General features: G+C 41.2%; 1 protein-coding gene and 1 long non-coding RNA gene across 2 annotated transcripts; one reads left to right on the top strand and one right to left on the bottom strand.

Moving 5' to 3' along the window:
- Nucleotides 1–430: 430 nt before the first annotated feature.
- LOC147560444 (uncharacterized) lies at nucleotides 431–823 on the bottom strand. The gene is made up of 2 exons (XR_015234585.1): nucleotides 733–823; nucleotides 431–645 (listed from the first exon to the last, which is right to left on the bottom strand). It is a non-coding gene; the product is annotated as an uncharacterized LOC147560444 (long non-coding RNA).
- A 7,088-nt stretch (nucleotides 824–7,911) lies between these two features.
- LOC147560443 (uncharacterized) lies at nucleotides 7,912–10,571 on the top strand. Its single transcript, XM_086658023.1, has 2 exons — nucleotides 7,912–10,205; nucleotides 10,301–10,571. Exon 1 carries the CDS (start codon nucleotides 8,220–8,222, stop codon nucleotides 10,128–10,130), a length of 1,911 nt encoding a protein of 636 aa, XP_086514149.1. The 5' UTR covers nucleotides 7,912–8,219; the 3' UTR covers nucleotides 10,131–10,205; nucleotides 10,301–10,571.
- Nucleotides 10,572–14,021: the final 3,450 nt, after the last annotated feature.

Raw genomic sequence — 14,021 nt, 5'->3', positions numbered from 1 at the left:
ATGCCGCCCATGGGGATACTAAGGCACGTTTAACCCGATTGGCCATTTGACAAACATAACTCTACCCCTTACACTTTTTATCTACACGGGAAATAATGAATAGTACGTTGAAATCCGAAGTGGAAAGTTGGTTTCGTCGAACTACATTATTCGAGGCAAAAGTTTGTAGCATTAGTACATCTAAATTAGTTTGCCTTTATATTGTGTTGAGATAAGTATTCTTATTGGCAACAGTTTGTAGCATTAGTACATCTAAATTAGTTTGCCTTTATATTGTGATTCAATTTATTTACACTTGGCATACACCAAGAAATTCTTTAATCAAAATTATCAGGAAGAAAGAATCAGAAAAACTGGAACAATCAAACATGTTGAATTTCACGATTGAAACACAAATTCATCAAATGGGTAATCTAGTTTATTCAGTACCTTAATATCAAAAAAATTCCAATATTTTGGGGATTAATCACAATCATCATTACTTGAAAAACAAAAACAGAGTAACAAGAAAATAAACCCAACCACCACTTCAGATACAGATTTCATTAATGGAGGTATCCTCTGTTTCTTCATCTTCTTCTGATTTGAGATCAATCAACCCAATCAATATTGATCAATACCCAGACATTTCTTCTTCCACTTCTTCTGCAATTGATCAAAAGGCATGATTAAACAATAACAAATCTTGTTCAATTGACAATTGATCAAAAGGCATGATTATAAAATTTGTACCTAAATTCATATCGATGAATAAACAATTTGTTCAATATCGCTTCATACCCAATCAGTAATCTTCTTATCTTTCTTCTGCAATTGATCAAAAGACATGATTAAACTTTAAAAAATCTTGTTCACTTAAACTGTTAAACGAAATGAATTGCAATTTGAACTAGAATGTACTCAAAGAAGTAATCTTTTATAGAATTCGTACCTAAGTTGGTAGATGAATATTTGGGATTGGCCAAGAATGTAGGATTATACAAAATTATTCTTGGACCTGTTGAACCGAGAGCAATAAGGGTACCGAAAGTGGAAGTGCCTCTTACTGTTACCAATGTTGTAATAACAATAATAACATCATCACCAATAATGGGGCCACCCCCGACTGTTATTTCGACAGTGACGCCATCACCGGTGAAGACTGTAGTTTCACCCATGTTTCTGGTGATGATATTGTTAATGGGGGTGGTGGGAGCACCATTACTGGTGGTGGGGGCACCGGTGGAGGAACCAGCATCAATGGGGGAACAGTTTATTGTGTATTGAGGATTAATCAATTGAATTCTTGGACCTGGAAGATTGATGATTGCATTGAAACTGGAGTTGCCAGTCACTGATACTAAACCGCTAGTTACATTAATGTCTCTGTCGACGACTGATACACGAACAGTTTGAGTGACATTCTCATCATTGATAATAAAGGTGGCCTGCACGGTGGCGTTGTTGTTTGTAAGAGGCGGTTTGGGTGATGGATGGTTTGTGAAGGAGGTTTCCAATTTTGGTTTCAAATTGGTTTTTTTGAATTATGGCGGTTTGAATGCTCATAGGCGGTTCCAATTTGGGTTTCCAAATTGGATGGTTTCTAAATTTTGGTTTCCAAAATTTGGTTCCCCCACCGGCTTATATTATAATATAAATAGGGGGTCTTGGGTCCAATCTAACCACACCAACACAAGCAACAACAACTCTTCTTTAGAGAGAGCTAAAGAGAGAGAGCAAGTGAGAGAGAAATTTTTTGTTCATAGTTTTGAGCGGTGTTAAATTTCTCGGTCGTCGAAGATTTAGTATAGAAGGTTATTACTATACGGTACCATCTTGGGACGAACTTGCGGGTTGTGTTAGTCGTCTTCATATATCCTTCAATAAAGATTTCTTGTTCGCCCGAGGACGTAGGCTTTAGGCCGAACCTCGTTAATTTCTGTTCGCATATTTGATTTTGGCTTAGCTTTTCGATTAATCTTCATAATCGGATCAATTTCTAGGATAGGTTCGATAGCTTCCGCGACTTTCAGTTATAACAATTGGTACCAGAGCCTTGTTGAGATTGAACGAAGAGAAGATGGGATCGAGAAGTGGTACGGTCAAAGCAGGGAAATATGAGATAGAGAAGTTCAATGGGAAAAACGATTTTTCTTATTGGCGGATGCAGATGAAGAATCTGTTAATCTCGCAGAAATTACACAAGACGTTGACGGGAAAGAAACCAGGAGATATGTCAGATGAGGATTGGGAGGAGTTAGATCTCGAAGCACGGGCTACCATTATGTTGTGTCTTGAGAGGGACGAGGCGTTCCTAGTAGACGGAGAAACAACGGCGGTGGGTGTGTGGTTAAAGCTAGAAAGCAGTTTCATGACGAAAACTTTAACAAATCGGGTCTACTTAAAATCCAAATTATTCACATGTAGAATGGAAGAGGGTTCTTCTATTCAGGAATATGTGAATAGGTTTGACAGGATTATCTCAGATTTGAAGGATATTGATGTTAAGGTTGAGGATGAGGATCAAGCCCTCATATTGTTACTTTCATTGCCTAAATCCTATGAGAACCTTGTTCAAACTTTGATGCTTGTTGGTGACAGTCTAAGCATGGAAGAGACGAGAAATTCGCTATTAGCGGATGACCTTCGTAAGGTTGCTACTAGCAGTATGGCGTCGGGTGGAGTAGACAAGGATCAAGCACAAGGGTTGTTTGTAACGAGGGGGAGGAGTAATGAAAGGGTAAAGGGAAAGGGCGGGAAATCTAGATCCAAATCTAGAGGCTCTTTCAAGAAAACGTGCTTTAGTTGTGGTGAGCTTGGCCACTTTAAAGCGGCTTGTCCAAAGAGAAAGTTGAAGCAAAAGAACGAAGGCTACAAGGAGAAACAAGAGATGCAAGAGGCGGGATATGTGTCAGAAGAGGCGGACGAATGTTTCTCGGTGACAGAGGTGTCTGAGAAGATCTTCGATAAGTGGATGCTTGATTCAGGGGCGTCACACCATATGTGCACAAATAGGGAGATGTTTACTACCTATAGGAGTATAGATGGTGGTACAGTTATACTGGGTGATGATAGTATATGTAAAACTGTGGGACTCGGAACAATACGGATCAAGATGCACGATGGAGTGGTGAGAACATTGACGGACGTAAGACACATACCCGATTTGCGGAAAAATCTAATTTCCCTTGGTGTGTTGGAGCGGAACGGTTGTAAGATAATTATAGAGAATGGCTCCATAAGAGTCGTTAAGGGTTCTTTGGTGGTAATGAGAGGTACTCGTTACGGTAATTTATACAAACTTTTGGGGACAACAATTACGGGAGATGTAGCAGTAGGAATCAGTGGAAGGGATCCAACGGCTAGTACGAGGCTTTGGCATATGCGCCTTGGGCATATGTCAGAAAAAGGTCTATCTTTGATGTGCGGGAAAGGCTTGTTGAAGGACATGAAGAAGCCTTGCATGGAGTTTTGTGAGCATTGTGTGTTCGGGAAGGCACACAGGGTGACGTTCTCTACAAGCAAGCACAGGAGCAAAGAGGTGTTAGACTACGTACACACCGATGTCTGGGGACCGGCAAAGTTACCTTCCAAGGGTGGTTCCAGGTATTTTGTTACATTCGTTGATGATCATTCGAGATTTGTCTGGCTTTATTTTCTGAAGCATAAGAATGAGGTATTCAACACATTCCTGGTGTGGAAAGCAATGGTTGAGAACAAAACTGGTCGAAAGCTGAAGACGTTAAGGTCGGATAATGGGACCGAGTACACGGATGGGGCATTCAAGGAGTTTTGTAATCAGGAAGGCATTGTGAGGCACTGGACAGTAGTAAACACACCTCAGCAGAATGGAGTCGCAGAGAGATTGAACCGTACACTACTTGAGAAGGCTAGATGTATGCGCTCCAATTCGGGATTAGGCGTAGAATGGTGGGCAGAATCTGTTGCTACAGCTTGTTATATTGTGAACAGGTCTCCACATTCTTCTTTAGATGGCGGCATACCTTACGAGGTGTGGTCAGGTGAACATGCAGATTACGGGAGACTTAAGGTTTTCGGTTGTACGGCCTATTACCATGTTAAAGGTAACAAACTTGACAATAGAGCAAAGAAGGCAATTTTCTTAGGATATGCTACAGGAGTCAAGGGTTATCGGCTATGGTGTACGGAAGACAAGAAGTTTGTAATCAGCAGAGATGTGGTGTTTGATGAGTCATCTATTGTAGCTATGGCGAAAGCTACGGTGCCTAGTTGTGGTGATGTTGGGTCTACTAAAGCTCAAGTAGTGGAAGTAGAAGCCGAAGACCAACGGGTTTCTAGGAATCATGATCAGGTGGAGCATCAGGATAATACTCAGGATGAGGAAATTGATGAACCCGATCATGAGGAGGTTCAAGGGGAAGGTACACAAGTTTTACAACAACAACAGCAGGATGTTTCGGTACACACTAGGCCGAAACGGTTATATAAGCCGGTACAGAGGTTAGGGTCAGACAAACCTCTTAGGCATTACGGGCAGGCAAATGTGGTTGAATATGCACTCTCGGTGGAAGACGACGAGCCGGTCACCTTCAAACAAGCTATTACCGTGGCGGAAAGAGAGAGTTGGTTGGTTGCTATGCAAGAAGAGATGGAGTCTCTTCAAAAGAACCAGACATGGGAGGTTGTCCCATTGCCCGAAGGTAAGTCTGTTATTGGTTGTAAATGGGTGTACAAGAAGAAAGAGGATTCTTCCGAGATCAAGGGTACAAGGTATAAGGCAAGACTAGTGGCCAAGGGTTATGCACAGAAAGAAGGGGTCGACTATAATGAGATTTTCTCACCGGTCGTGAAACATACTTCTATTCGGGTGCTATTGAGTATTGTTGCTCACAGGGATCTTGAGCTGGAACAACTCGATGTTAAAACCGCCTTCTTGCACGGAGATTTGGAAGAAGAAATTTATATGGCTCAACCTGAGGAATACAAGGTTGAGGGCAAAGAAAATCAAGTATGTCGTTTGAGAAAGTCTCTTTACGGATTGAAACAATCCCCTCGCCAATGGTACAAACGATTTGATTTTTTCATGCTAAAGCATGGTTTTCGCAGAAGTGACTATGATTGTTGTGTATACATCAAGAAGCTTCGCGAAGGTGACTTTATTTATCTCCTTTTGTATGTGGATGACATGCTTATTGCTTCTCGAAGCATGGTGGAGATAAATAAGTTGAAATCTCAACTCAGTCAAGAGTTTGAGATGAAAGACATGGGCGCTGCAAAGAAAATACTGGGAATGGAGATTAAGAGAGAGCGGTCAAGTAAGAAACTGTACTTGAATCAGAAAGGTTACATCGAACGAGTAGTTTCTCGATTCGGTATGCAGAATGCGAAGGCGGTGTCAACACCTTTGGCACCACACTTCAGGCTCTCGGGAAAACAATCTCCCACTACTACGGTGGAGAAGGATCATATGGATCGTGTACCGTATGCTAGTGCAGTTGGCAGTTTGATGTATGCTATGGTGTGTACTCGTCCGGATATTTCACAGGCGGTCAGTGTGGTTAGTAGGTTTATGGCAAACCCGGGGAAGACACATTGGGAAGCTGTGAAGTGGGTCTTGAGGTACTTGAAGGGTACCGTTGATACGGGTTTGTGCTTTGGTGGAGACACATGTCAGGTAAGCGGTTATGTTGACTCGGATTATGCTGGCGATCTAGATAGAAGACGATCTACTACTGGTTATGTATTTAAGGTACATGGTGCTCCAGTTAGTTGGCGATCGATGTTACAATCTACAGTTGCGTTATCTACTACGGAGGCCGAGTATATGGCTATGGCCGAGGGTGTGAAGGAAGCATTGTGGTTGTGGGGTCTTCTGGATGATCTAGGGATTAAGCAGGAGTGCGTGGATGTATGGTGTGATAGTCAAAGTGCAATCCACTTGGCGAAGAATCAGGTTCATCATGCTCGCACTAAGCATATCGATGTCAGGTATCACTTTGTACGAGATGTCATAGAGGAAGGTGGTGTTTCTCTCATGAAGGTACACACAGATGAGAATCCCGCAGACATGTTGACTAAAGTGGTGACATGTAGCAAGTTTCAGCATTGTGTGGAATTGCTACAAATCGGCTCGTGTTAAGTTGCCCGAAAGGGCGTAACGGCGACAAGGTTTTCTTTATGTGAAGGGTTGGTAGAACTACGGTAGGCTTGATCCTGTAAAAGGGTACGTAGGCAGCCATGGTCATATGGCGCAGTCGGATGAAGTTACAAGAAGAAGCAAATATATCTTACAAGGAGTATCCTGGTGTTCGTCCAAAATTTGAAGTTTATATCAAATTGTGTACGAGGTGGAGAATTGTAAGAGGCGGTTTGGGTGATGGATGGTTTGGGTGATGGATGGTTTGTGAAGGAGGTTTCCAATTTTGGTTTCAAATTGGTTTTTTTGAATTATGGCGGTTTGAATGCTCATAGGCGGTTCCAATTTGGGTTTCCAAATTGGATGGTTTCTAAATTTTGGTTTCCAAAATTTGGTTCCCCCACCGGCTTATATTATAATATAAATAGGGGGTCTTGGGTCCAATCTAACCACACCAACACAAGCAACAACAACTCTTCTTTAGAGAGAGCTAAAGAGAGAGAGCAAGTGAGAGAGAAATTTTTTGTTCATAGTTTTGAGCGGTGTTAAATTTCTCGGTCGTCGAAGATTTAGTATAGAAGGTTATTACTATACGGTACCATCTTGGGACGAACTTGCGGGTTGTGTTAGTCGTCTTCATATATCCTTCAATAAAGATTTCTTGTTCGCCCGAGGACGTAGGCTTTAGGCCGAACCTCGTTAATTTCTGTTCGCATATTTGATTTTGGCTTAGCTTTTCGATTAATCTTCATAATCGGATCAATTTCTAGGATAGGTTCGATAGCTTCCGCGACTTTCAGTTCTAACATTGTTGGTGGTGGTGGGGTTGTTATTGGTGGTGGTGGGGCTATTATTGGAAGTGGTGGTGGGGCTGTTATTGGAAGTGGTGGTGGGGCTGTTATTGGAAGTGGCGGTGGGGCTGTTATTGGAAGTGGAGGTGGGGCTGTTATTGGAAGTGGGGGTGGTGGTAACATTATTGGTGGAGGTGGTGGAGGTAGAGGTGGAGGTACAGGTGGTGGGTCTTTCAATTCTTTGGTTTTCCATCTTTTCTTTTCCTTCTTGATTTCTGATTTTGCTAATTGAGAAGGGAAATTGATGATAAAACCTCAGCTTATATAAAGAACAACTGAGAAGGGAAGTGAGGAAGAAAACAGAATTTAGGGTTAGTTATTTGGAAGTTGGAAAATTTGTAACAGACTTTCTCAAATCAAGAATATAGGGTTAGTTATTTGGAAGTTGAGAAATTTGTAACAGACTTTCTCAAATCAAGAATGTCACTGAAACTGTTTATAACAACTAGAAGGGAAGTGAGGAAGAAAACAGAATTTAGGGTTAGTTATTTGGAAGTTGAGAAACAGAATTTAGGATTAGTTATTGGAAGTTGAGAAATAGAATTTAGGATTAGTTATTGGAAGTTGAGAAACAGAATTTAGGATTAGTTATTGGAAGTTGAGAAATAGAATTTAGGATTAGTTATTTGGAAGTTGGGAAATTTGTAACAAACTTTCTCAAATCAAGAATGTCACAAAAACTGTTTATAACTAGAAGGGAAGTCTTTAGTTCAATATGAGTCCAATTGATGGATGCCTTCTACTACCACTATACAGTAGTATACACTATACAAATAAGATTTGAAGTTTCCAAACAAAAAGTCCAAATGATTAGAAGTTGTTGTCTCAGTCTCGGACTCGGTCTCTCTCGGCCGAGATAGCCGAGAAACTCGGTCAAACCCTAACTCGGGGTGTCGACCGAGTCTCCTCTCGGAGAGGACCGAGTCCGAGACCCGAGATTCTCGGCCGAGACCAACTACATAGATTAGCTTTGGATGTCTTTTCATCTTTATGATATTCATTTGTGAGCTTTCCTTTTCAACCATATGATATTCATTTGGTGGTGGTGTTAGTAACTCAAAAATGACAGTTAGTTAGAGACTTAGAGGCAGTTGAGATTCTTGAAATCTGATTCAAACCAAAATTAGGTTTTACAAATTCCCCTTCCCTTCCCTTCCTTCCTTCTATAAAAGATAACAACAATTTTCTACTTCAATCCTCCATTTTCTCTTGCTCAATACAAAATCAAGAAGTGAGAGAGAAGAAAGAAAGAATCAAAAAGAGAGAAGGAAATGGAGAACAACAACCAGGTTCCAAATCCCACTACCACCACAAGGTCCACCAGTACCACCGCCTCCATCACCACCAACAATGGCGGCCTTCTCCTTAGAAGCCCGGCAACCACCACCACCACTAATGTTAACAACCTCAAGATAGTTAACACTATAACTACCAATGGACCGACAACAACCTTCACTGTTACTGCAACACAGGAAACCACCCCAACTGCCGCCACCGCTGCCTCAACTGCCTCCACCGCTGCCCCAACTGCCACCACCGCTGCCCCAGCTGCCTCTACCACTGCCCCAACTGCCACCACCGCTGCCCCAACTGCCTCCACAGCTGCCACCACCAATGGAGTTGATTCTGATCTCCCAATTCCTCAAGAAGCTGTACAAATTTGTCGTAACAAATTAGGGAAGAAGCTATCCTCCGGAATTGAAGAAGTAATTGGTCGTCAACAGAGGAACCCATCACCTGCTTACTTCCATGAAATGATTTCCGGCTTCGGTTCTCCTCTAACACCCCCACCACCACCACCAACACCACCATTCGCACCACAACCAAAATCACCATTTGCACCGCCACCAAAATCACCATTTACACCACGACCAAAATCACCATTTGCACCAAGACCAACATCACCATTCGCACCACGACCAAAATCACCATTTGCACCACGACCAACATCACCATTTGCACCACGACCAAAATCACCATTTGCACCACGACCAACATCACCATTCGCACCACGACCAAAATCACCATTCGCACCACGACCAAAATCACCATTTGCACCAAGACCAACATCACCATTCGCACCACGATCAAAATCACCATTTGCACCACGACCAACATCACCATTTTCACCACCACCAACACCACCATTTTCACCACGACCAAAATCACCATTCGCACCACGACCAAAATCACCATTTGCACCACGACCAAAATCACCATTTGCACCACGACCAACATCACCATTCGCACCACGACCAAAATCACCATTCGCACCACGACCAAAATCACCATTTGCACCAAGACCAACATCACCATTCGCACCACGATCAAAATCACCATTTGCACCACGACCAAAATCACCATTTGCACCACGACCAACATCACCATTTGCACCACGACCAAAATCACCATTTTCACCACCACCAACACCACCATTTTCACCACGACCAAAATCACCATTCGCACCACGACCAAAATCACCATTTGCACCACGACCAAAATCACCATTCGTACCACAACCAAAATCACCATTCGCACCGCCACCAAAATCACCATTTACACCACGACCAAAATCACCATTCGCACCACGACCAAAATCACCATTTGCACCAAGACCAAAATCACCATTCGCACCACGACCAAAATCACCATTTGCACCACGACCAACATCACCATTCGCACCACGACCAAAATCACCATTTGCACCACGACCAACATCACCATTTGCACCACGACCAACATCACCATTTGCACCACGACCAAAATCACCATTTGCACCACGACCAACATCACCATTCGCACCACGACCAAAATCACCATTTGCACCACGACCAAAATCACCATTTGCACCACGACCAACATCACCATTCGCACCACGACCAAAATCACCATTTGCACCACGACCAACATCACCATTTGCACCACGACCAAAATCACCATTTGCACCACCACCAACACCACCATTTTCACCACGACCAAAATCACCATTCGCACCACGACCAAAATCACCATTTGCACCACGACCAAAATCACCATTCGCACCACGACCAAAATCACCATTTGCACCAATAGCAACACCACCACCAAAATCACCATCTTCACTACCACTACCATTTCCACCGACGATCTTGCCCAGTTCTAATTTCGACGACGAAAACAATCTTGATTCTGCTAATGAGTAAATACCCACATCATCAGTATCTAACCCTGGTGGAACAATGCCTAATTCTGAAACCACTAATGATCATATTCACAAGGTAACAAAAAAGAAGGAAACATTAAATCTTTATCATTGTTAATTAACATTGTCTAACGGGAATCTTTAATTTTCTTGTTCTTGGGTCAATTGCAGAAGTTGAAGACTGATGATGAGCATATAAGTAAGACTGATTCTGGGCAAAATTGAGTTCTTAGCAAGAAATAATTGAAGAAGAAGAAGCAGAGGGTACCCTAATTGAGTTCTGTCAGTCTCTCTGTCTTTCTTTTAGTAGTTTTAGGGGGTTGGGTTTGATTGTTTTTCTTGTTTCTTTCAGTCATGATGTTTCTTGTTCTAGGGCATTCCCAATCTTGAAATGTAAGGGGTAGCTAATGAAATAATGAAATTGGATTTACAAGTTCCTCAATTCATCATCTTCTTAATTGAAATGTCAAATTATAACTAGTCGTCCTTTCTACGATAATAACACGATTGCACCACCAACGGCTAGCACTGCACCACCAACAGCTAGAACTGCACCACCAACGGCTAGCACGACAATGCCCAATGGCTAGCACTGCACCACCAACGGCTAGAAAGACAATGCCCAACGGCTAGCACTGCACCACCAACGGCTAGTACTGCACCACCAATGGCTAGCATAACGATGCCCAACCGTAAGCATGTGTAGTCTCCTTAAACTACAATGTTGCTTGTTATTCAACTAAAGGGGTCGATAAGATTCAAAGTAACGAGTCTTTGCACTTTAGCTTTGTTTTCTAACAGCTCTACATGGAAATTTCAAGGAACTAGCCACGTAGCCGCCCACCCATGTTACTTGTAAACTTACTAAGTTTCTAGCTACCCACCACCACCACCGTTTAGCCACCACAGAAAAGGTACTGGGGTTATTCCATATTCATTATTGTCTGAGAAAACTAGCTTGTAGCTTTTTTTGTTAGTGAAAGAAGCCTTTCGGCCTTTTGACCATTTCTCTAATTCAAAAAATGACTAGTCAAATAATTCAATATAAAATTTTAGTTTTTTCTGTTCAGATGAAGAATTCCATTATCCAAATGGGTAGCTTTTGGTTTCTGATCGTCACCATTACCAACCAATTTTGTAACTTCACCACCATTGCACGAGAACCAGAATCATTTCCTACTTCTTATGTTTATCACATATGTTTAGTAGGTAATAAAATTGATAAAAGTTCATCTCGGACCAACACCCATCACCTTCTCAGTTCTGTATCCTCATATCACATCAAAATGGACATAGGTAAAGGATACTACTACTACTATAATAACACCATAGGCCAGGACTCTGATGTCGTTTACGGATCCGTATAGTTTAGAGGCAATATAACAAACAAAATATGCAGGGTTTGTGTTGAGACAGCCGCCGTTAAAGATATAACACAAAGGTGTCCAACCTCTACTCGGGCATGCATGTGGTATAATGATTGTATGATATGATTCTCAAACCAAACTAAGGAAGCTGATTTTACTCAGACATCCAGAAGGTATATGTTCTAGCGCAGTTCACATTCGATATATATTTTTCCAAAATGTTGTTACGGGAGCATAGGTGGCAGAGTTATTCATCCGAGTTGTTACTCTAGATATGAGATATTTCCTTTCTTTCATGATAAAATGATTGCACCACCGACGACCAGCACTACACCACCCAGCAGTAAAGGTTAAATTCTTGAAACAAATTATCAGGAAATCCAAATTAATCAAATAGGTAATCCAATTTATTGTGAATTGTGGTGGTGTTCATGTTACATTAATTCTTAGGGTTAGCTCTCTACTTCCAATCAATCAAAGTTAGCTTTAAACTATAATTTTTGTTTACTCTCTTTATTATGATGTTCTCTGTAACCCAAAAAACCCTAATACCCTATGAGACATGATATATTACATATGTAAGAGTAACAAAATTGATCATATGAAAATAAACTTATGTTTGTACTAGGAAAGAAAAGCTTACGACTTGAACCTAATATACGAATACGATTTATAAAAAGAAAAGAAAAAGCGATTTACGATTCAACAACTCTACTTACCTGTATGACCGATCGCCCCTTCCAGTGTTAGCCCCTCAATGAAACTGGGTGAGATCGCGGCATCATTTCTCCCAAGTGTCATCATCTCCCCTAGATTTTGAAACCTAATACCAAAACAATCAAATTAGTCAGGTTTACAAATCAAGTCATAATATAAGAAATTCGAGAATTATTTCTTTACGAGAGATGAAGGGTTTACCTATTAGATTAACCAAATAAGAGTCATTAAGAATACAGATTACCTATTTGGTTAACCAATATGAGTACTGAAATTGGAATTGAATGTAATAAAAGAAGTAAATATTTATAGAATTGGTACCTAAATTGGTATATAAATTTTGGGTGTTGATTGAGAGAATAAAAAATACAAGAACATAAATCTTCCATCCTTAGAACCAACACCATTAAGGCATGAAGCAGTGGGCAACTGATGCTAAAGTACTAGTTAGAATTATGGTTAGAATTATGGTCATCGGAACAACCATAATTGTAACTAGTAGTTTAGTATCAGTAACCAACAACTTCACGTTCGACATTGACGCCATCACCGGTGAAGACTGCACGATCCATATTTATGGTGGTGGTATTGTTTTTGGCGGTGGTGTTGGATGGTATTGTTACATATTTATAGTAGTTACAATTATGGGGTGGGAGGGTGTTGTTATTGGCGGTGGTGTGGGATGATGTTGTTATTGGCGGTGGTGTGGGATGGTAGTCTTATTGGGGTGGCTATTACAATAAAGGCTGTTCCTATAACGGATCACACATATCCGACTTAGACCAAGAAGAACAGATCAACCGACTAACCTAACTGATGCCATATACATTTTACGGTTCTGAATTAACGAGACCAGGTGGCGGTATTGATCGAGGGACATAAAGTTTGCTAAAGGCACCTATGTGTCTTAGACAGCAGCAACCGTGTTAGGCTTCGGGCGTCGAGAACCATCCGGGTAGCCATGGAGCTGGTAGCAGGTGGCCCGAACATGTTTTGTTGTATTTCTTCTTGCTTGACGAGACTATGAATTTTGAGAGTGGACGGGAAGGGGTCCATTATCAATATTTGACTCCGGATGGCGGAGAATCGGTCATGAAGACCTTGTAGGAATTTCATGGATCTCTCTTGATTAAAGCGATCAATGAATGTCTTTCCATGATTGCATATGCAAGGTTCGATAACCAATACAGACTGTAACTCATCTTGTAAAGATTTCAAGTGAATGAAGTATGTAGAGACGTCAAACGATTCTTGTTTGAGAGAAGATATGGCTCGCTTAAGTTGAAACACTTTAGGAGCATTGGTTTGATGAAACCGATCATATAAATTGCGCCAAATATCGGCGGCATTGTCATCATACAGAATAGATGATCGAATACTTGGATTAGGTGGAGAATTAGGAGTATAGTCTCCAGAATCGACTTCTGTAGTAGTCATGATAAAAAAAATTGATATTAAAAAAAATTGAATTGGCTCTTATACCTTGTGAAGAGGGAAATACCTCTTTGAATAATAATAATAGCTTGAACACAGAGAGAGGAGACAAGGAAGAGAAAGAGATGTGTGAGAAGATTTCTCTATGTATTTTATTCATTGATTTACATAGGTATTTATAGGTTTACAAGGGATTTACATATAGAAGTAATTTAGGAATATTGGAAAACTTCCCTATTCATGAATATTACAATAATTAACAACTTTACATAATAGCAAAACCGACTAGGGTAAGTCTTGCTCCCGAAGATTGTCTCTTGGTCGGTGCTATATTCTAACACTCCCCCTCAAGTTGGAGCCGAAAGGGACGTGAG

Source organism: Eschscholzia californica, unplaced genomic scaffold (assembly GCF_041429995.1).
Source record: "Eschscholzia californica isolate CP2 unplaced genomic scaffold, dmEscCali1.0.p SCAF_2, whole genome shotgun sequence".
Taxonomy (NCBI): domain Eukaryota; kingdom Viridiplantae; phylum Streptophyta; class Magnoliopsida; order Ranunculales; family Papaveraceae; genus Eschscholzia; species Eschscholzia californica.
This window is presented reverse-complemented; position numbering and strand designations above follow the sequence as displayed.

Bases quoted from the DNA above. Each gene is read 5' to 3' on its own strand.
- LOC147560443 (XM_086658023.1), top strand. From the start codon at position 8,220: ATGGAGAACAACAACCAGGTTCCAAATCCCACTACCACCACAAGGTCC.